General features: G+C 42.8%; 2 protein-coding genes across 3 annotated transcripts; one reads left to right on the top strand and one right to left on the bottom strand.

The window, feature by feature from the left end:
• Positions 1-852: 852 nt before the first annotated feature.
• LOC133116452 (GPALPP motifs-containing protein 1-like) lies at positions 853-11,114 on the bottom strand. 2 transcript variants are annotated; one of them, XR_009705871.1, is made up of 9 exons: positions 10,688-11,114; positions 10,277-10,418; positions 9,886-10,002; positions 9,395-9,521; positions 8,638-8,760; positions 7,910-8,074; positions 6,481-6,603; positions 4,848-5,129; positions 853-1,592 (listed from the first exon to the last, which is right to left on the bottom strand). XR_009705871.1 is itself a non-coding variant. In XM_061225991.1 (8 exons), exons 1-8 carry the CDS (start codon positions 10,767-10,769, stop codon positions 4,908-4,910), a joined length of 1,101 nt encoding a protein of 366 aa, XP_061081975.1. In that variant the 5' UTR covers positions 10,770-11,114; the 3' UTR covers positions 1,791-4,907. The 2 variants fall into 2 exon arrangements, 1 of the variants encoding a protein (XP_061081975.1); XM_061225991.1 differs by lacking the exon at positions 853-1,592 and having other exon boundaries at positions 1,791-5,129.
• On the top strand, positions 10,882-19,254 carry nufip1 (nuclear FMR1 interacting protein 1). The gene is made up of 10 exons (XM_061225990.1): positions 10,882-11,489; positions 11,750-11,820; positions 12,731-12,832; positions 12,980-13,042; positions 14,570-14,646; positions 15,586-15,678; positions 15,985-16,151; positions 16,564-16,695; positions 17,198-17,430; positions 18,552-19,254. Exons 1-10 carry the CDS (start codon positions 11,270-11,272, stop codon positions 19,164-19,166), a joined length of 1,773 nt encoding a protein of 590 aa, XP_061081974.1. The 5' UTR covers positions 10,882-11,269; the 3' UTR covers positions 19,167-19,254.
• The last annotated feature ends 4,538 nt before the right edge of the window (positions 19,255-23,792 follow it).

Below are 23,792 nucleotides of genomic sequence, written 5' to 3'. Positions count from 1 at the left end.
CCTTCCCCATCTCTCCCACCTGGGTCCTCCCAGTCCTACAGCCATTCTCTCAGTACATCATACAAGTCATCATACAACAGAATCAAATTAAACCTGTGAATGTTCTATTGCTAATTCCAAACAAGGTTCCCAATAACACTAAGATACTTTTCAAGAAGAAGAAAAAAAACGAAACAAAAAAAACTTTAAACTACAATGTAATAATACAATTGGGTCAAATGCATTCCAATATCAAAGCTATGAATTTTGTATTGATTATTCTAAATCAGGTTCCCAATAACATTAAAACTTTAATTTCCCATATTTCTGAATGCATTTCCACATGTATTTCTGCCTTTTAAATATTATGTATTTATTTTAGGAAAATAAATGAAATGGATATTTTAGGCAGGTCTGTACTGTACTGTATTGTGGGTTCATGGTCACCCAGGACGTAAACTACACAATCTAACAAGGGAGATGGGACCGATCTATAACCAACATGGGGAGAGTTTCGTTCATGAGGCTAAATTCAATAAAGCAATCTCTCTGGTTTTATTAATCTGCATGTAGTTCACCATCGTGCCTCCTAAAATGTGTCCGGGTATACATCAGAGACATCCATGACTTTAGGCAATGTTATGCAACACACAATACACCATAAAGAAAATTTAGGAGGACTGTTTATGCAGTGCATTTGAAGTACTCCAAACTCCTCCCTATTCGGTTACAATGCGTGTTTTCATGAGTTTTCCACTGAATGACAATTTGCATACTATATACATCATCAGGCTTTAATGGACAGCCATTGTCCCAAAATGGGCCATTGCATTACTAAAATTGTCTAATTAGGATTAATAGGACAACCATCCGTTATGGCATTCAGTATTTTTATTGTGAATTTTTGATATACACAATAATACGTTATGGCATTATATTTTTATGCATGCCCCTGTGAGTAACAGACAGAAGCTGCACACACTGCACACCTGCCAATGCAGGAGCGTTACTATCTTAAAATAGCAATGAAACTACTACAGGACTACAGGGCTGGTCATAATGCAAACACTTTCAGCTTTGTGAAAATTGCAATACGGCAAGAATTACCACGAGTACTCCTCGTCCACATGGGCGTATGTTCATTTGCTATTTTAAGTGTAGGTGCTGAACTAAATGACAACTGCGTCTGTCAGAAACTCCAAAAGAGCCACGCTTCGGTTACCGCCATGTTGTCCAAGATGGAACACACTCCAATCACGTATTTTTCTTCTCTTTTATCTTTTCCGTGCTCCTGACCAGGAAATCAATTGAGGTCCCCCATTTTAAGGACATTCCAACCCCTTAAATGTTCCTTCTGGGAGCTAGAAGTAGAAATTAAGAACTCCCAAACTGTCCTCGCTTGTGAGAAAACGGGAGCGCATCCTTTGAGGAAGTATGTTTTCCTGAAGCATGACGGACAAACGATCGACCTGTGGGTCCACCTCTCCCCATCTGCCACGCATCTGCGATGCATGTAACTTCGAATTGACGGACAAAGGACATTCCTTTTGCCCAATTCACATTCTCGATTTCCAATCTTTCCTTCTTTTCATTTTCCTAGCCTCTGGGTGGAGCTAGGGGCAAGAAAAGGAGAAAGAAAAGGAAGAAGAGAAGGAAAAATAAGGGATTTCAATGAGCCCACTGGGTTATGAGGATGGAAGATACCACACAAATACTAGGCTCCTCTATTTGTTGTGCACTTTCTGGAAAAGATCAGTACTGTTTTCTACACATTAGCCAAGTCTAAATTGAGCTACATCTACAAGCTATAAACATCTGTTACCCGTTAATCAGAACAACCCGAATATGAAATAAAACAGAGAAACAGTTGTTGCTTATGACAGGCTCATAATATTACAAGAATGTATAATGTCATCCACATTTTGTTTTCGTTTTTCCCGTGTGCAGACGCACGCTGAGCTTAAACACAGATATGTGTCACGACAGTAAATATAACAGCAAAACGCTTTCACACAGAAGGCATGACTGGACATACAAATCAATTTTCAAAAATAATTGAGATTGTACATAAGATATTTTAATATCACCTACAAGGACCAAACACAAAGGCAATTTAAACCCAGGCATCTACTTTTGCAGAAAACCTACTTACTTTCCTACTGTATTTCTGTATATTTATCTTGCTCATTAGTAAAGCATTGTAAAAACCAATAAACACAACAAATCCAAACACAGAAACATTTATATACACAGATGAGCAAGCCTAAGTTGTCAGCGAAGCAGGGGAATGTCAGTTTGATTCATTACACCCTGTTCTTAAATGGTTATGTATACTTGGCTAAACAGTTAAAATGCAACATAACGCCTACAAAATTATTTACTGACATACTCACTCAAGCTATAAACTGCATACTGTACACCATTTCACACTGGAAGCTGAGCAATTTTGATGCCACAAAAGGTAATTTATGAAGAACAAAGGAAATCTTTCACTTCCTTTCCCTGAGCGGAAAAAAAAGAAAGTGAAAACACACTAGGCGCCTGCACACCAGCTAACACCCAAATATACCTAGGTACAGAAGGTATATCGTACCCTAATATAAAGAATGCTTTCTCCAGTTTCAACTTTTGGGTATTTGTAGGGTTGCAGTAAATCCAGATTTCTTTGTTTTCTTAACATTTGTGTTTGGCGATAAATGTGTCCAAACCTGAACCCCATATAGATTTTCCTGCTGACTGGATGACTGTTGCTATGGCTTGTTTATTGGATATTGCAGCTGAAGAGCAGAAATCATACATCCCCTGTGGCAGTATTTCAAAGAGGATTATTCCAGTAAAACAATTAGCACAATGTGACAGTGGATTAGACAGAACAAAGACACTACACATGACACTGATAGGTGCAAAAGCATCAACGTCAAACATGCAATGTTGTGAGACATTTGTATGACCATGGTCAAATCAAGCCGTTAGCATTAGCAGCTATCAAAATGTAGCCAAAACTATCCTATACACACACGGGCATACACAATGAATACAACTGAAACGGGAATGGCTAAGCAAAGCCGACAGTGGAATTCGGATGACAGTCAAGCGATTCAGTCTTTGGCAAGATGATGTTTGTCACAGCCATATAGCCAAAGTGTGTTGGAGTGAGTCTTTGTGATGTCCAAATCTGTTCCTTCTAAGGGTGCTATTCTGTTGTCTTCGGAAAAATGTGTTTTTTCATTTGCTTTTTATTTTGCTTTGCAAGCTAAGAGGGTCACGTCCACCAAACTCACTTCACTTGTAGCCAATAACCTGATTCACATATTCTGAAAAGCGGATAGTGTCATTAAATATGCTAAAATGATACAATGGCTTGTAAACATTTCCTATGTGAGAATTTTCACAGCGAGTCATCCAAAAAAACCTTTTAAAGTCTACCCCACACATACAATAAGGAAAAGATGACCATTTTATTTCATTACATTACATGAATGGCATTTGGCAGACGCTCTTATCCAGAGCGACGTACAGTCAATTCGACTAAGCAGGAGACAATGGAGGCCCTGGAGCAATGCAGGGTTAAGGGCCTTGCTCAAGGGCCCAATAGCTGTGCGTATCTTATTGTGGCTACAACGGGGATCAAACCACCAACCTTGCGGGTCCCAGTCATGTACCTTAACCACTACGCTACGGCCTACAAGGAGGGCGACATACACAGTAAAAATATCAATAAACATTTGAATTATGTTTTCAGTGAAATTCTGGTGAAAGACCTCACACTGAAAATGTCAGCCTGCACCAGTGCTTCCAATCCTGTGCTGACAGGGAACAGAGTTAGACATCACATTACTTCAACCACACCCGCACACTCAACCACACTTGCACTTACTCAGCTACACCACATTTAGTCAGTTGCTACAACTAACTGAAGTCATCTCTTTCTGGTGTTTTTCCTCCAACAGACTGGAACCAGACGCGTAGGAGACTGTAATGACACGCATTAAAGTGTCCTTGACAAATCGAAAATGTTGGCATTTACATGCGATTAATGAACACGCAAGAACATCAGTCTTACAGCTCACACTGGGTTTAGGAAGATTGCAATATCGGAGACTGTTTTACAGTCCAAAGCACTGGACAGCAGTCAGACAGAATGACAGATCACAAAACTCAGAGAATGTGCGCCGTTCATTCACGTGCAACAAACAGCCGAATGGCCCTTTCTCCTGAAAGCAAATGCTTATTTTGGCATGTCATTTTGCTAAGCACCAGTCAATTTAACAAGAATGGCGGCAATTCAGCAACAGTTTGGAAAAATTATCCAGTCTTGGAGGCCTATTTTATTTCATTTTTTTCTTTTTTCTCGGCGATGAAAGTTTGCCACCCGAATATAATGTTTTAGGCTGTGGGGAAATATTTCTGATGCTATTGGATAGAGAAAATGTACTATGTTTATGATGCTTCGATTGCAAGATGTTTCTACGAGCCTACTGTTACTCTGTTTATTGTAAATGTATCCTCTTTTCAAATGTTCTGAAATCAATCTTATTATATACTGCATGGTTTTGGCTACGGTTACAAACATTCTGGCGAAAATATTGAAATCAAAAAGGGATGTCAATTGCTCTTAGTTATCTGCTTTCTGGAAATAAGGGATTGGCTGCATCTTTACTGCTGGTGTCATTTTTTGCCTGAAATGCAGAAAAATTTCTGTCTTTAATTAATACCTTTTTTTTTGGGGGTGGGGGTTGTAAAAATGTATAAAGGCTGTGGCTGGAGCGGACAGACACACAGAACATAAGCAGTCCTTACAGAGTGATTTATAAGGGCTTAATGTGCCCAATGGCGATCCCTGCATATCTTCTCTTGGTATAACAGACCTGGGCTCCATTGTACAGAACCAGCGTGGTGAGGCGCTGACCGGCGTCTTTTCCCCGGCCCTACAGGAACATGCGCTCCTTGCTGTGGGAGAAGCGCGTGTTGAGCTCTTGGGACTTCTTGAGCAGAGACTTCTTCTGCGCCTCGTCGAAGCGGTTGACCTGCAGGTCGTTGTCCCTGTCGAAGGGCCGCCGTTCCGCCGGCTTCTCCTCGGCCTTCTCCTCCGCCCGCTTCTTCATCTTCTTGCTGTGCATGCTGATGAGCGACTCGCTACGCTTCATATCCTGCAGGGACACATGTGCAGCCAGAGTGTCAATGGGAAATGGACTAGCCAACTAGCTAATACTATAGACTAGCTAACGCAAGCCAACTAGCTAACGCTATGGACTATTTAACACTAACGCTGGCTAACACTATGGACTAGCCAACACTATGAACTAGGTAATGCTAGCTAACAAGCTAACACTAAGGACTAGCTAATGCTAGCTAACTAGCTAACACTAAGAACAAATCTTATTAACACTGTGGACTACTTAATTAAACCACCTCGTTGGGGTTAGGTGTCTTGCTCAAGGACACACCCAGGGTGGGGGATCAAACCGGCAACTCCATGCCAAACAACCGCTCTTACCTCCTGATCTAATGTCACCCCACAGTTAAAATTCAGTTCAAATAAATCCACTATAATGTACTCAGAATAGCAGGAAGGAATGCTCAAAGCTGTTACAAGCATGTCCTTTGTGCAATTACACCTGACTAATATCTCATCAGATGTGGCCCAATATCCAGTCAGAGGAATTTCACTGTAAGGTGGGATTGAGGACTACAGACTGTGCTTCATGGTTTCAGTATTGCATCCTAAAATCAGACTCCTGTCAACAGACTGTTCAAATGAGGAATATAACTCCACAGCTCAGGCATCAAACCTGCTGCTTCCACATCCACTAACATACCGATGGGACTGCGGGTCCACATAATCAGCGTTTAACCTGTAAGAACTCACCGAGTGGGAGTTTAGAGGGCTGTTTTTATTGCTTACCGTCCTGTAAGTACAGCCATTTTCTTTGAACAAATCTTATTAACACTTCTAGGCCTTTCCGTGTCAAGTAATAAAGGATAAATAATGCGAGCTCACAGGGGATGTGACCCGCTTTAATTAGAGATGTAAAAGTGAGGAAGCGTGATGCACTCTGCTAAAAAACCTTTATTGCGGACAACATTAGAACAGCAGCCCAAGAAGGAAGGCATCCGAGCAGCACCGTTTTCAAACGCGCTGTAATTACTCATTCGGCTGAACGTGGTCGAGCTGCTCTGCCTGGTTCAGCCCAACGAACCTTGGGAGCTTAGCACTTTGTTAGCCAGTGACTCAAGGCCCACTAACAACACCAGCCACATACACAAGCCACATACAGTACTATACAAATGAAGTTATTATCATCAGATTTCATATTATATGCTATATAAACAGCAATTTAGCTAAAAACATAAATAATGGAAGAATAACTAAAGCAACCAAATATCTTGATACTTCAGCTTATCTATTCCAAACACAAATAGGTAAGACTATTCGGCTATGCAGCGAGATGAATGCGTGGTGCTCACACAGAGTTGACCGCAGAGCAGCCGGAGACTTACGTTGTACTTGGACACCTTCTCCGCCATCTGCAGGTCTTTCTGGGAAATACGCGGAAGCTCCTCCTCCTTCTTCTTCTTCTTCTTCTCCTCCTCCTCTCCACCCTGCTTCCCCTCCAAACGCTCCTGCGGCACGGACAGGGACCCGGTCCGGGAATTACAGCAGAAACCTGACCTATTGCATCACAGCCAAAACCCCGGCGCAAACACCTGCACCTTCCGAACGCAGGACGCGCATACAGAGCCCACCGGACTCCCAGAGAACCGCTTCCCCGTCCAAACACCAAAACCCTGAGGACAAAACTTAAGGTTCTGTTTTTATTTTGATGATAAAATATTAATATAGGTACACCCCTATGTAAAGTTCAGACAGCACTAAAATTCTGTCCATCTTTGATACAGCAGAGAAACAGCAATATGGCAGTTTATCACCTCACTTAAAGGAATATAATAATAACAATTACTATTAATTATTATTATTATTATTATTATTACTATAATTATAATTATTATTACTATAATAATTATTATTATTATATATAATTTAAGCCAGAGTGTTTTCCCTGACATCTTTTTAACCTGCTGCCTGGTCCTCCTACACCAAAAGGATGATACAGTACTTTCTGCTTGTTAATGAGTCAACATTTCATCTCAATTAATCATCCAACTACAACCATCCTCCTTCTAATCTAAGAGGTGCTGGTGTGGGGGCAGCTTTTCGTTCCAGTCCAGCACTATGACACATTATACAGACACTTTCATTTTGGGCTTCAGTCAAGAAAGCGCACGGTGAAGATCGGGGTGGGAACAGACGCCTGCATCGGCCCGTTTCAGAGAATACCGTACACACCCGTTTTTATGACTGCCAGTCTTGTGTCAACAGCCCTTCAGTTGTTACATAATTGTTTAATCTGTCACATTTCTATGACTGTTTACCACTAATTAATGCAATTAGAATCCCTACAGTGACACCATGAGGACAAGAACTGAAGTGCAAGTTAAATGTTTCCTGTCTCATGTTCCTGTACACAACCAGGTAGATAAGTGATAAATCAAGGCCATGATGATGAGACACATTAAATGTCAGAATAATTTAAGTTTTTTTATGTGTATACTGTATGTAGCACACAGGGGGCTTCCAGAGTAAGGAAATACTATCATTAAATTGAGAATATGCCCAGATCCTGTGGAGACCCACGGCCCTCTAGAGGCCATCTGACAAAGTGCATGCTCCGTACAAACTGAGTGAGTGAGCCAGCGAGCAAGTGAGTGAGCGATTGGGTGGGTGAGTGAGTGAGTGAGTGAGTGAGTGAGGGAGGGAGGGAGGGAGGGATCTGAATTTGCCACATTCTGTCCCGAGCTGCATGAATGGTCATCCCAAGTTCTCATGTTGCTAAATATGGCGAAAAGTCAGGCCTCAGAGAACACCCACCTGGGCCTTTCGCTGGCGGTCTGCGGGAGTGTCGGTCCAGATGGAGCGGTCCTTGTTTTCCGGGCCGGACCTCTTCTTGAAGGTTCGGGCGCCCAGGCCGATGTGCTGGAGCTCAGGGGGCAGTTCGGTCATCCAGGTCTCCCGAGCCATCTCTACTGGGCCATCCTGTAGACCACCCACACACACACACACACACACATTAAAGGTCCAATGTTGTGGAAAACTACATCTCCCTTGCTATGAGGATTATAAATTATTTGACACTGTAAACGTATCAAAACTCACTGAAAGGAATTAATACAATCTCTATTAGGAAATGTGAATTTAAACAAGCCATTTGGACTTCTGTAACTTTATGACATCACTATACACTCATTTGTAGTCAGAAGTAGTCCAAACACTCGGCACAGCTGGCTTTCAGTTTTTTGCGGAGTTGGCCAGCCAATCAGAACCTAGGTTCATTGATATTAATGAGCCTTAAAGACACAGTCACTAAAACAGCCTGTTCTTGGTAAAGCTCATGGACACGCAAAACTAGATATATTTTTTGGTACTTATAACCACACAAACATCTTCTTACAGATATCAGGATCCAGAATAAAACACTGGAAAGGCGCACAATATGGGACCTTTCAGAACAACATTACCACTGACTCATTCTGCTCAGGCTCTTAGCCCCATGCTACACCACAGAGTACAGTTAACGTTGGTTGAATCAGGGCTCTTACATCACCAGAGATGAGTTTCTTTTTCATCTTCTGTGCCCTCCGTTCAAAATCCATGGCAACGGTGTTCTGGACACCCCCTTTGGATGGTAGGGGCCCTATGATGTCATCATCACTGCTGGAGGCCTACAGGTCACACACAGAACAGGTGAGTACCACAGCACAGCCTCACAGGTGAGAACCATAGCACAGCCGCACAGGTGAGAACCACAGCACAGCCGCACAGGTGAGAACCACAGCACAGCCTCACAGGTGAGAAACACAGCACAGCCTCACAGGTGAGAACCACAGCACAGCCGCACAGGTGAGAACCATAGCACAGCCGCACAGGTGAGAACCACAGCACAGCCGCACAGGTGAGAACCACAGCACAGCCGCACAGGTGAGAACCACAGCACAGTCTCACAGGTGAGTACCACAGCACAGCCTGTGGAGCATCTCACTTCACAGTCTGCACCTAGTCTCATCCACACTCAACACTGAATTACAGCAGTAACTGTATGATGGAGAGGTAGGAACAATATATAATTTCACTGATTTATCTCACCTCAATTGGCAAAAACATTGGTCAATCCCTCTCCAAATCAACGAGTGTGTGGTATGCAAAATGGCAGCCGTGCATCACCGAGGTGGTTGCTACACATTGATAGTGGCGGAGGCGAGTTTCCCTGTCATCACTGTAAATCGCTTTGAGAGCTAGAAAAGCGCTAGAAAAATGCAATGATCTATCTATCTAACTATCAATCAATCAATCAATCACCTCTGCTCTGTAGCCAGGAGGCAGTGCTGGTCCAGGGAAGCCTTCACTGTCTCTGTCATCATCATCATCTTCATCTTCTGCTGGTCTCCGGAACCCTGGGGGCAGGGCTGGGCCCAACACTGGACACCTGACAAATAAGAGCAGTATCCGAGAACAAGGTCCGGATGAGCCTCAATCACACGCTTCCTGGAGTCTGTCAGATCACATCCGGTCTTTTTCAAATGCTAAGACGCTTCAGACCCGAACATGTGTGCAGAAACAGTCTGGATACTACAGCGATTTGTTCAGCCTATAGTGGCTAAGGTGCGTGACTGGGTCCTGGAAAGTTGGTGGTTCAAGCCCCTGTGCAGCCACAATAAGCCTTTCAGGCTCTTGCGCAAAGGCCCTTAACCCCACATTGGTCCAGGGGAGACTGGCGCCTGCTTACACTAATCAACTGTAAGCCGCATTGGATAAAAGCATCTGCTAAATAACTAAAGCAAAAATTCTACCTTTCAGGTGAGCTCTGCTTCTTCTCATACCCTGGAGGAAGGGCAGGCCCAAAGAAACCATCATCATCCTCCACAGCATAGTCCCTGTTGTCCTTTTCTTCAACCGTGCGCAATTTTCTGTGGAGAAATTAGACATGTAATGCCAGCCCCACATTCTTAGGGCATTCTTCCATGACCAATTATTAATTAAAGTTGATTGAAAATGACATAAAAGTATATTGCTAATGCAAGCAATTCTATCACCTTTGAGTAAATAGCAAGGGGTCCATTTCACTTGACATACGTTAATTGAATTCATGATTGAGTGATCTTGGTTAGAGAAGGTAAGCTTATGATTGGGGTGGGCAGTTTTTTTTTCCGAGAGAGAAAGTAGCAAACAAGTCCACCCTACTTTGCCGTAGGTCCATCTCTACTCTCTTCTCTGCCCGCGCTGGGTCTTCCTCTTTTGAACACCACCTCTTCCTTATCACTATCCTCCGAAGAACTGGACAGATCCCTCGCCGAATAACCCGGCGGCAGCGCTGGACCTACAACTACAGATAAAGCAGGTTACTGTGGCATGAAGTCGAAGCCATGCTCATCTTCGCTACGGTCTACTGGTGACTCCTGGACTGACACGCACAACAGTCCCAATTTGACCAACGACTAATATAGGCAGAAATAACAGGCTAGATGACATCTAGTTCACGATAAGAAAAGTGAAATCCAAGAATATCAAACGTAGCTTACACGAACCGTTGTTTATACGGTTAGCTAGCCTAGCTAGCGTACGATGTAGCTAACTTGTTATTCACCAACTTACGCGTGTCTTCTTCGTCGGAATCGTCATTGCTGCTTTTCCTGAAGCTTGGAGGTAGGGCAGGTCCGATGATGTCGTCTGACATTGCAATTTCTTCCCAGACCAGACAATGAAATAACTGTTTCCACTTTGGGTTTCTTCGACTTTTCAAATTGCTAGCATTAAGATGACCTCAAATAGCTCCGGAAGTAAACAGGAATGGAACGGAAATTAATCAAAGACAACGCTTTTACTTCTTCTCCGCAAAAATATAGCAGTGCACGATATGCTAACTTTTGAGCTACGAGATAGTTCAAAATAGTTGGAAATGCTGTATATTGCTGAGTCTCTAGTTTCAGTTTGGTTTTTAACGTTCGACCCAAAGCTATGTTTATCTGTAGGCTAAGTTACATTCTATAAAATAAACTACGACTGACGCATGTTGACGCACGTAATCGTCACAGGATATAGCGTACAGTTTACGGACGCGCACATGTTTTCGACTACCGACCCGAAGGAGGAAGATACACGTGTGGTGGCATGAAGCAAACAGTTTAGCAAACAGTTTAGCAAACAGCTCTGGTTTAACGAGAAAATAGTATCGTCATGCACAATTCTGGACATTTTCCGCCGCCAGTGTTTAACTGTCCGCCTCCAGGGCAGATGATAAGACCCCCTGTATTTAACTGGCGGCCTCCACCTCCTGGCACGTTTTGTCCCGAGAACGCGAATTGGTGGGCTCCGCCACCTGGTCCATGGGGCTTTAACAGTGGAGGGAATGAATACAACGCACCCGGGCAACAGGGAGCTGGATTTCATCCTCGCCGTACGTATGATTTGTTTAAATGATATGTTAAATTAGGTGTTTGTTGTCATGTTTCATAACATTTGTCAGTATGGTAGCCGGTACTTTGTTGCCTTGCAAACCATTAGGCACGTTGATGAGGTCAGTGCCGGAGTTATCTCTTTGCGTCTGTTACCTAGCTAAATGTGTCCGAAATGAGCGATTCCCGTTTGTTAATCGTGCAGTAAACCAAGGGGTTTTTGGACTGCACACCCAATAACGTGCCATTTAAACGTTTGCAGGACAGCACCCCAATTTCGGTCAGCGTGGAGGCTTCGACAATGGACCGAACAGGAACGCTCGTGGTAAACAGGTAACGTCACATTACATTAATTTAGCAGTTGCCCTTACCCACCGTTACTTGTGTATTTCAATTCCAGACTAGCGAGTATAACTGTAAAATCTATAAAACATTACATGCGAGTTGACTTATGCTAACCGTGAGTCATGATATAAGTAGATTAATATAGCCAGCAAACGACGAAGCATTACGAACCTTAAACAATGACAGGGTTGATACGGGGTGAGAATAGGGAGGGTATCAAGATGCAGGCTCAATTTAAATTTTCTAAAGTTGTAACTGGTAGTCAGGGGAGTGAAGTCCATAAAATAAAATCAGTCTAGTGGAGAGCAACGCTTAGAAATGAACAGATCTATTCTGCTCCTCATGCAAGCCAAAAAGTCGTAATTCGCTCAGAATGGGTACACATATATGCGCGAATAAAATTAACCCGTTTTTACGGCTGGTGTGGGTGCAGGCTTTTCTTCCAACCAAGCAGTTAGACACCTGATTGTACCAATGAGGTTCCTTAACAAGGTTCTAATGGTTGATTAGTAGTGTAAGTGTAACTGCTTGGTTAGAAAAAACGCCTGCACCCGCACATGCATTTATTTATTGTGGAAGTGGGGAACATGGACAAATAGTATTTCTGTCAACTTGGGTTTTTTGACATGAAGCGAATGATCACTTCTCTGCAGTTCTGCTTCTCTTCACTACTGCTTGTGGAAGGTGCAGCGTTTGCGAAGAAGAAGGTGAATTGCTTGCAGCCTTTGCTTCACCTTTGCTTCTAACCCTGTGGAAACCTGGCCTACGAGCCGAACTGTCTGAGAACTGAGGCTTCCTTCCAGAGATGTGAAGCTGCTTGAATGTTCTGTGTTGGAGGTGTTTTGATTGAGAAAATGGCTGATGACACAATCAATGCCAAACTATTTTTCTCTCCCAGAAAAAGAAAAAGGAGCCAGTGTTTTCTCATTTCTGTGATACTTGCGACAGAGGCTTTAAAAACCAACAGAAGTATGACGAACATGTGGCACAACACGTCAAGGTATGGAGCTGAAACATTTATTCACTGTCCAGGAAATATAAGTGTCTTATTGTGCTATTTTTTAATGCAAATATATATATTCTGTTTATTTCTATTGTGTTGCTGTGCACATTATGGTTTTAAGATGCTGTGTTCATCTCTTTGCAGTGTTCTCTGAAAGACTGTACTTTCACAGCTCATGAGAAGCTGGTCGCTATTCATTGGAAAAATGTAAGTGTTCATATTTTCCAGTCCTTCAGTTTCACAGTTGAGTATATACTGCAAGTGTGAAGCCCTGAGCAGTTGAATATATTCTGTACATGTAGTCATAAGAGAGCTATCAATATAAAATGGGAAAAAAATTGCGAAGTGTCAACTTTTTGACTGTGCTTTTGTGTTCCTGAGACTGACACAAAACACCTTTTGAAAGCTACTTTGGAAGGGAGCACATGCAAAGTGACTAATGTAATGAGGAGTTAGTCGGGCCTTTATGTCAAGCATTAGTGCTTGTAATTCAAGAGGTTTCCAATTATGCATTTTGAGCAAATTTCATATGTAGCCTGGATTAGTGAGGTTCTGAGACAAGAGTGTCTGTGATATGTCGGTTTTAAATTTAAATACAGGCTGGTATTGGCCAATTGCTCACCAAATAAAATTCATAGTGAGGAACTTGCCAGTTTTCCATTTGAATGGAATTTGAGTTATTGGCTGTTATGTAGCATAGGGATTGGGGATTGTAAAGTATTCACACTGTAAATACTAGACAAGTCTTGCTGAACAGTTACACTGGCCCCTAGAGTTTCCCAGTATTCTTAGCCACCCAGCTTCTTCTAGTTCCTCTATGTGGTTTTGGAATTGCAGAAAATTAATCTGCTGTTTAATGGCCTCTACTTTGACATTAATGGCATTTTGGCAGACGCTCTTATCCAGAGCAATGTACAGTTGATTAGCCTAAGCAGGACACAATCCTCCCCTGGAGCAAGGCAGGGTAAAGGGCCTTACTCAAGGGCCCAACGGTTGTGCGGATCTTTTTGTGGCTACACCGGGGATCGAACCAGCGACCTTGCAGGTCCCAGTCATGTACCTTAATCATTACGCTACAGGCCGCCTACATCTCAGATTGTGGCGAAACAAAAGAAAATTTTGGTTTTACCTTGTGCGCTTATATTTAGTTATCCACCTACAATGGCACAAAAAAAATGTATCTGGCCAAAATACATTTTTATTTCGTAAACTGTAAAAGGCAGCATGCACCAGGAATTTAGAGTAAATGCATCTGTTTGAACAGTAACCTGTAAAAACTGCAGACTGACCAACATATTTTGTTATTTTGGCATTTGATAATGTAAAGTATTATTTGAATACCAGTCAGTTTACAGGTTTATAAACAAGTGATTAAAGACCTTAAAAACCTTTACATCTACATTTCCAGCATTGAGACAAATTCAAATGAATCAGTAAAAATGTATTCAGCAGGGTTTAATGTCTACTGCTGCTATTCATTTGTCTCCCCATTATGATTTGTTTTAAAATGCCTTTTTACAAGGGTAAAATTGTTCAGTATGGCATTTACTATGCTTTAGAATGCTGTATACCTTACTGCTTTAGCTTTGATGCTTATAATCGCAATTTGTTTCATGTTTACTGTCAATGTGGAAAAGCAGCAGATCTCTCATGCTGCATCTGTTTGTATGATTTTCTTTGAGGTTCAGATTAGGCCAGTGCCCTCACTAAAACCACTCTTCTCCCTTTCGCCAGAACCATGCACCTGGAGCAAAGAGAATCAAACTGGACACTCCTGACGAAATCACAAAATGGAGGGAGGAACGGCGAAAGTTAGTGGAGCAATGTGCCATTAGCCATTTCGAAAAAACTCTTGACTCGTGTAAAAACTAAGCTTGTGGCTGTCAGCAGTTGTTGCATATAGATTATATGCAAGGAAATGGTAGTATAACTAATAAGCATTGTACCGGGCAATTTTAGACGCTTACCTGTACTTCTGAAATAATTGTTCATACAGCTAGGTATGTTCATTTAAATGAAAAACTGAGAGTGTTTTCCTCACATGCAGTCCGTTTACTAACTGGGAAGGGACTCCAGTAACCTGCTGAGTACTGAAAATTGCCATAATTGGATAGTTTTTTTTTCTGAGGGTGAAAAGTAGTGTGCACTCCAGTGGCGGCTGCTGAGCTGAAAATTGAGGAGGCAGACCAGAACTAAGACTAGTTATTGATTTTGACCAATAAATCGTTTGTTTTAGGCAATGCTTTCTGCCTTCTCATTTTAAGCTCTGTAGCCCCCCACTGGTACACACTGGTGGACCCAATGAGTCCCTGGTACAGTACTGGCTGGGGTCTTTACTGACGGTCATCAGCCACTGGGTGGAGCTGTTTTACTTGTGGATTCTGATATGTAAAACGCAATATGTCTTGTCTGTGAGATTTGCTAGAGGTTTTTTTTTTCCTGCGACTTCCATACCAACATAAAGGTATGTTCTGCATGTTGACATGGTGATTTTCCCAGTGTTTACAATTTTTAAAAAAATTTTAAATTTCTTTTTCATTTTCTTTTTTGTAAATGTTATTTATGAAATTTCCAAACCTTCACATTGATAGTCAAACAGACAAACATGTGGTGGGGATGGGTCCAAACAGGAGCCTGAAGAAATGGGATGCAGGGAGGTTTGATGGAATCTGGCATCCAGTTTTTATTTTACTTGACTTTTTAATGGTGTTATGTTGTTAAAGTTGAGTTGGCTTCTTGCCTTGCTGCAGGAACTACCCCACCCTGTCCAACGTGGTGAGGAAGACGAAGAAGATGGAGGAGCGTGAGGAGAGGGGGGAGGTGCTTCAGACCGCCCAGTTTGGGTAAGTGTGTGTGTGTGTGTGTGTGTGTGTGTGTGTGTGTGTGTGTGTGTGTGTGTGTGTTTGTGTTTGTGTGGGGGCATGTGCCGATAGTCTTACGTGGGTAATGTCAGTCTTTGACTGACAGTTGTAATTTCCTTCAGCTTGAATGCTGTGCCGCAAATCTATTACTCTAGGTGCATTTACTGGGGAAATGGTCTATGTTTTACAATATGCTCTAATTCTCCTTGTAGAGTAAGGGGAGATGGGGCAAGGGGGAGGGTCTGTTTTGCTTTAAGCTGTATTTAACGCTTTTTTTCCTCCACGTAGGAAGATGAGAAGAGGTCACATGGGTGCTGGCCGGGGTCGCGGGGGCAGGAACATCCAGGGCAGTAAGAGGCTGAGGACAGGAGCAGAGGATGAGGAGAGGAGCGGGGCGGAGAAACAGACAGGGAAGGAGAGAGACCCCCTAGGTGCACTTGCTGAGAGCGACTCAGGTCAGTGTTTGCCTTCCTGTTTGCCCAGAGTCTCTCTGTGCCTCTGTTCAAAGGCCTGCGGTCTCTCTCCGCCTCTGTTCAGTGAGACCTGCAGTCTCTCAGTGCCTCTGTTCAGTGAGACCTGCAGTCTCTCTGTGCCTCTGTTCAGTGAGACCTGCAGAGTATCTCTCTGTCTCGTTCTCAGAGAGCAGAGCCGTGGTATGCTTTGAATCCGTACATTGGAAGGGCCATTTTAATAACATGCTCTGATAACCAGATCTCTGCCCGTATCATGCATGTCTTTCACCATCTTTTGATTTTTTTGTACAAAGCGAATTCATTGCAAAAGAAACGCATGCTAGCGCAGGGCTTACGAGCACTAGCACAGAGCTAATAAAACCATGTGGAAATTTCCACTGCTGTGACCTTGCAGACTCGGACAAGGACGCCACTCCAGACAGCACAAAGGAAGGCCTAACCGTGGCCCCAAGACACATGACCTCCGGGCTGGGCTCCCTATTGACCAGCTATGGCTCCGCCTCCGACAGCGACAGCGAGCCAGTTGGTGAGTCGCCTGATTGGCTGCCACTTAAACCCCAGTCCCTGAGGGTTTCCATTGCTTTTATAATCTGTTTCAGTTTTAAATTCTCTAAGTAATGCTGACTGTCTCGCTATCAAGTTGGCCTTAATCGCTGAAAGACTGTCCTGTTTTCATCATGAAACAAATGAGAAATGTAATTGCTTCAGTTTGGATTCAGATTGCATTTCCAAGCTTCTTGCTTTTCCACTGAACCTCTATCTTTGTAATTCTGTTAAATGCAACACCCATTACATGGTTTTGCATTTATAGGTGCTGTTTGTTCTGGGTATTTGATATTCTTCGCATTTTAGCTTGCTTTCAGTGCTAACCATTTAGTGCATTAATCCTGGTGCTTTTTTCCTTTGAATCACAGAAAAGTAAAATTCCATGGAAAGAATGGACTCAAAGACTGTGGCAATGTGTGTGGGGGTGGTTTAAAACAGATGCAAATTAAAATGGGCATGAATATATTCTGTGGCTGTTTCAGCATTGCCCATCCTGAAGACCAGTAAGGCTTTAGAAGAGAACCAGGCCATACTGAACTCGATGTCTGCCAGTACTCAGAGAAAAGATTCTCAGCAGGGCGCAATACCACATCCTGACAGCAGGGGGGGCCCTCAGCAGGCTGGCCACCAGTCTGCACGGCCCCGCGCTGCCCCATGTAGGCCGGGTAGGGGAAGAAACGTCTCGGCGCATCGCAGGACCACCCTGCTGGAGATGGTAAGACACCTGGTCCCTGCCAGTCCTTGCTGCACAGGCTCAACCTGCTTTTTCAGGCTCATTAAAGGGGTAAATACTGTGAAATTAAGCCTGATATGAAGAACACAAATCTTTTGCTGGATCTTGACATTATAGCCACATTTTTTGTTCCTGAAGATATGACATAACATTTAGCTGAGTTTATTATAAAGTTTATTCTAAAGTTGCTTCCGTCTCTTGACGCATTTGTTGTCCTCTCAGAGACGGAAGCAATGCTGATAGGCTGCTGACCTCTCTTCATTAGGGTAGCCCCGCCCACTCTGGACAGAGTAAGGGTGATGTCACAAACAGAGATTGTCGGGTGGCAGTTTGATTTTGTGGTCTGTTCCTGGAGTGTGTCCAGTCATTCTCTGCACATAGAGACCCAGGGACATGTTGTGCTGGAAATCTTCATCTGTTGCCAGGCTACGAACCCCACAGCACGATTCTGACTAACTCTTGCGGATTAGCTCGCTCGAGCCAGGAAAAGGGATTGTGCTCCTGCAAGAGCTGCCATTTAAAGGGTCTTATTTACTGCCCTTGGTCACACTCATGGATCTGATGGAGAAGTTAGACACATCATACAATATTTAACTGCTCCATACATTAACCTTTTGGAATTAATTATATTGTTTAATTAAAGGGCTCCGTATAGTTCCAGCTGAAAAATTTAGATTCCTTTCCTATAACAGAAGCTTGGGGTGATCAGTTTTGATCCATAGGCTGATTGATGATAATTTGCTTGCTGTGGAAATATTTAAGTTTTGGTAAAATTAGAATTTACAGGTGATTAGATTATGCAGGGGACAATGTGGGATATGGTCCTTGCTCAAGGGCCCAACAGCTGTTCTTGTGACCACACTGGTGTTTGAGCCACCAACCTTCCAGGTTTAGCATGTTTGGTCTTCAGGAAAGCTCAAATAAAATGGTTGGCTTATAACAGGGCAGCCTGTTGGGGCGGGGGAAGGTTGGTCGACTTCACCAGCCCGGGCTGCAGCTATAATCAGGGCGTGAAGCTGAACTGATGGCTGAATGAACCGTGTTGTGCTGAATTATGTTATTTTTGGCTCAGAATGTTAACTGCCATCTTTGTTTTCGCACAGTTGCTGGCTCCGGAGATCCGTCATGAGCGGAACGTCGTGTTGCAGTGCGTCCGCTACTGTGTGCGGAACTCTTTCTTCGGGCTGGACAGCAAACCGCGGGAGAGCAGGGGGACTGAAGGCGGAGGTGGCGGAACCGTTAACATTGCAGAAGATCGCGCATCACTTGAAGATAAACTTTCCGTTGCTGTGGTATACCCTCCGGTCCAAGATGCTCCGAATCGCGGAGCAGCCTTCCAGTGTGGTGAGCGGGGCCACGATGGCGGGTCTGAAACTGTGATTGGCGGTACGGAGATTGAGAACACTGTGATTGGTTCAGACCCCCATCCTACAGGCAACAGCGGTAATCTGGGAGAAGCCCAGAACTTTCCAGGAGAGGACAAGGTTATTCCGCACTGCCCCCCAGAAGAGGTCTGCAAACCGGTGAGAAACATCCAGAATGAGGAGGCAGACTCTCCAGGAGAGAGCAGTGTTTGTGATGTAGTCACTGCCAGAGAGGGCGCTGATGATGTAGATATGCTCACTGTAGGGGAGACTCCCGCTCCAGACCCCAGCCGGCCCGGAGCACCTGAAGAAGAGGAGCCGAGGTCTGGGTCGGAGGTTGCTGGAGACCCCTGATTTTCCCTTTGAAAATTTGGAAGAACTTCTCATTCCCTTTTGTATATAACCTAAACAAATAAAATCCTTTTGGTGTCAAGGTGTAAAATCTGTTTTAGTTGTGATTTGTGAAATCTTTTTTTTGTTTCGTATACCATCCTAAATTTTAGGCACCCCTATATCTTTTTGCATCTCGCCTCCATGTTGGCTTTGATTAAAATGGCTGCTAGAGAACTACATTTTCTAGGGTTTCTGTGCTTTAAATCAGGCTCTGAACTTCTGCCTAGAAACCGGTCCATACGACCATCAGTCAGAAATTCTGAAAAGAATCCCCAGGCTGTTCCCAACTTGAGAATTTTCACACCCCGCTTTTCAACCGGTCAACCTTTATTAAATTCTTCAGAGAATGAACAGTCATGTACAATAGCGCTGATATTACAAAATACATTAAAGGAGCAGTTCAAAAGTAAAATTAAGAAAATAAATATATTAAATATTAAAAATATTAAATTAAAAATATTTAAAAGTTCTAAAACTAATAAATACAAATAAAATGAATACCATAAATAATAAAAGCTCTTAAGGACAGTTACTGAAAAATAACTAAATTCTAAAAGCAATTACACATCATTGCACTAGGTTTGAGATCAGATAGTTAAAAATGTCCATGAGTTAAAATGGTGTCAAGTTTCTGTTCCTTGTTTTGAATGACACAGGATTTGTGTTTCATGTTTTCCTGATGAGTTAATTTTAAGAATACATTTTACCCGGATTTCCTTTTGAAGAATTGTTTGACAATGCTCTGGTGAATGTTGCAACGGGTGCTTTGGTTTTGGTTTTGGTTTATTTTGAAATGAGTGTAACTGAACTCTGGTAGCCTGTTCTCCATCCAAGCAATCTTGGATATCAGCAGGAAATGCCATTGAAACGCTCCTTGCTGCCCTTGTCAAAGCTTGTGTTTCCAGTTCTGTAAGCCATTGCCTGGATAAGTGGAAAGAACAGCGTTATGTTTTCGGATTGCTGCAGGAAAAAGTGAAGAATTGCACCAGTAAGGGTTTTCACATTCAGTGTGCTATAACGGAGGGGAGCTCAGCTTGCGCCTATGAACTGCAGGTTTGAGTCCAAGGTGTTGCTGTTGTACGCTGAGGCAAAGCACTTAACCCAAACCACTGCAGAAAATATCTGGCTGTATATATGGATTGCATGTTAAAGAATATGCGCTGTGTATGTCAGCCTGTAGCCTAGTGGCTGAGGCAGGTGACTGGGACCCAGACGGTTGGTGGTTCAGTCTCCAGTATGATGAGATCCATGCATCTGGGGGGGCCCTTGGGCAAAGCCATAAACACATTGGAGATTGTTCCCCGCTTAGCCTCAGTCTCAAATGAGTAAATCTCAGTCGCTTTGGATAAAAAGCATCAACAAAATGACTAATGTAAGAGAATGTGCTGAAGTCCTTTAAAGCACGTCTGTATGAATGTGCTTTTCACATGTTGCTACTTTGATTGATTGTGTCCTGTAGCTATTTTACAGGCTTTTACGTAATCTCGCTGCCTTATTTGCTTGGCAAATGCTCTTTTCTAAGCTATCGTGCAGTGTGTGTTTCAGTTCCCAATGTGATGACAGCTTGAATAATTTCACATTACCTAACTAAAGAAATTTAGAACAGAGGAACATTTTACCTTGAGCAGATTAGGTGGTGCGAAAAAAAATTATAAACGCGTGAATTGACTTAATTATGGGATCATTCCACTTGGTTTAACTGCTGCTACCAACAGAATACTTGCTCTGCTCAAGAAACACCTGATTCCCTGATGGTAAACATGCAGCAGAATGAAATGAGTTTACGTGCGAAGTAAACTCAATACACTTAAAACGGTATGGAAATCAATTGGGATATATCAACTTGGAATGAGGATTAATTTGCTACTCTTTACAGTAGTGCCGGTTCTACACACAAGCACATTTTAGCAAAGTTAGGCAAATGTTTCAAGCAAAAACATGCTGCCTTTTGGTAATGTCAATATTTGAAATCAAAAATACTTCTTAAACTCTTAAATGTCATCTCACTTACCTGAGCACTTAACATATCACAGAAGACAATAATAAAAATCAACCAAATTATAACCCAACGTAAAGCAACTATTGAAAGAGAGAAACCTAGAAATTGTTATTCTTAATACTGCAAGAATAAATGGGAAAATGATAGAATAGACAATGTATACAATAAAACTTCGTATGTGTGAAGGAACATCAATGGATTGAGGGCAAAGATTTTTAAGATGTTTCACGAGACAAAGCCTGTAAAATGTTGATCATTTGTGCAGGCGTAAATTGGACTGAAACTCAATGTTGCAGATTAGCCTTTTGAGTGGAATCTCCTCACTGCCTGTGTTCTCCTCCTCAGACTGTCATGATTCTCATGGGCAATGATGTGCCTTATCTGGCAGGCCTTCAACAGGCTTTTCCAGGAGATGTTCACTTCTCTTCACAGTTCAGTTGATGGACGCTTTATCCTGTCGTTACCTCTTATCATCCACATCACCCCGGGCTAGGGAGGGAGGTAGACCTGCTCAAGTGGCAAACACCTGAAAACCGCCTCTGTCACGTTTTGTAACAAACATGTCCGATCCAATCCAAGAGTACATGGAATGGTTCTGCAAGTAACTGCGTTGTTAGCCACTCTGGATAAGGGCATCTGCTAAATATGTTGTGATTTTCCAATTATTAAACACGTTTGTAGTCAATGGACAGTTTATAAACATAAACATATCTGCCCTATTTTCCATTCTCGTTATTGGGTTATTGAACATTTTCAGCGCCCATGGTTATGAACCTGCCAGCTCACTTTTTGTAGTGGAAGAATGACAGAACAATGAAAGTGAGAGCTTGTGATGTGACGCAAGTCTCCAAATGCAGGGTTTAAATAACTGAGAAATACAAAAAGGAAATGTTCTCTCCACTTGATCTGTGGTGAGCATTCTGGTGCAAAATGGCTGCCCAGATGGATGCTGCACGTTGGTGTTGGTTTGAGACAAATTCATCACTGTAATGTGCTTTGAGAATGACAAAAGCGAATAATAAATGCAAGGAATTATTCGTTTAATTATGACTCCGTAATAACAATGGGGCTGGCCAAATTAACTTAATACACAATGCACCCCCCCCCCCCTCCAAGTCAAGCTGTGTCTCATCCTATTGAATTTGTTTTGAATTACAGTTTGCAAGAGCTTTTCAAATGGAAGTGTCAAAAATGAGTAACTCTATAAAGCAGTGGTTCCAAATATCTACCGTCCTGTTGGTTTCCATGGATATCATGGATCCAAGCTACAAGTTCCACAGCTGTGCTAGGCTGGGATCACAATGTTTATTTGAGGGGTGAAAGGTCAAATAAATGCATTCTCATGGCAGGTCATGGAACTAAACCTCTTTCTCCCTTTGAGCGGGGTTTGCCAAAAATGGAGGTTGTGAGCTGTCACACACTTTATTTTTACATTATTTTATTTTATTTTTATAAATGTATTTTATAGCCATGTGGACTCCCCTGGGATGGAGATGCGGCACTTCCGGAATTTCCCCTGTTGTTTGCTACATGGAGAGAGAGAGCAAGAGAAAGCAAGAACGCCAACACCAACAGAAAATAAATAAAAAGTCTTCACCCTTCCCTCTCACGGGTTCCAGGCAAAAATAAACACAATAAACTAAAATAAAAAAGGCAAAAGAAAGTAAAACCAAGCAACAGCTTTTCAGCTCGCTGCTCGGAGCTGGTCACCTTTCAGCCAGTCAGCTCCATTGCTTTTCAGCTGCGTGTTTCTTTCATATGCTGTGTGAAAAACTGAACAAATCAAGCCAACCACTCTGCCGTGATCACCCAGTCTTGACCCCATACTGTGGAAGCGAGCACACTTTACGCACCTGGGCTGATTAATTAACACAACCCAGGTGCCTGTGCCCTCTCCACCAGTAGGCGAGGCCGGGACAATCTGCTTCTCCAGCACAAGTAACATCCAGCATATCACAGAGTCAAAGACAGCGCACAGATGTCCACATAAGTACACAATCTCACCCTCTAGCTCCTGGCTGACTCAAAGCAGATAGAACTCAGAAGGCATTTGTTATAGACTTTTAGCATTGAAATTTCTTCCCCAATTGTCCTGAAAATAATTTCTTCACTGAATGAATTGTACCTACTGTACGCTTGGCAACGCCTGTTGTTTAGATGCTGTCCAACTCAATGAAAAAACCAAAACAAAATCTGTCATGTACGACTGGAGGAAACTGGGCCCGCAAAAGCTAAATGTGAATTTCTATTCTGAAAGCCATTTCCAATCATAATGACTTTCCTAAAACTGATTTGCAGGGAAATCTGATTAAAAGACAAATAGGACAAATAATTAGGTTAATACGTCCCCTTCTTAGCAAGCTTCAAACCTGGGATTCGGGCATGCTTTGTGGTGAACAGGGTCTGGAGGCATTCCTGTGGCTGCTAAGCAGGGGGGTGTTTCACAAAGCAGGATTACTGAGTAAAGCCTGGAACAGCTCTTTTTACTTCAGTCCATGTTCCAGATTTGGGAGGGATATGGGTTTTATTCCGCACAGCTATACAGCGAACTCCTTAATCCTGCTTCGTGAAATACCCCGAGAGTTGTA

Source organism: Conger conger, chromosome 17, assembly GCF_963514075.1.
Source record: "Conger conger chromosome 17, fConCon1.1, whole genome shotgun sequence".
Taxonomy (NCBI): Eukaryota; Metazoa; Chordata; class Actinopteri; order Anguilliformes; family Congridae; genus Conger; species Conger conger.
The sequence above is the reverse complement of the archived record's forward strand: the minus strand, read 5'-3'. Positions and strand labels throughout refer to the sequence as shown.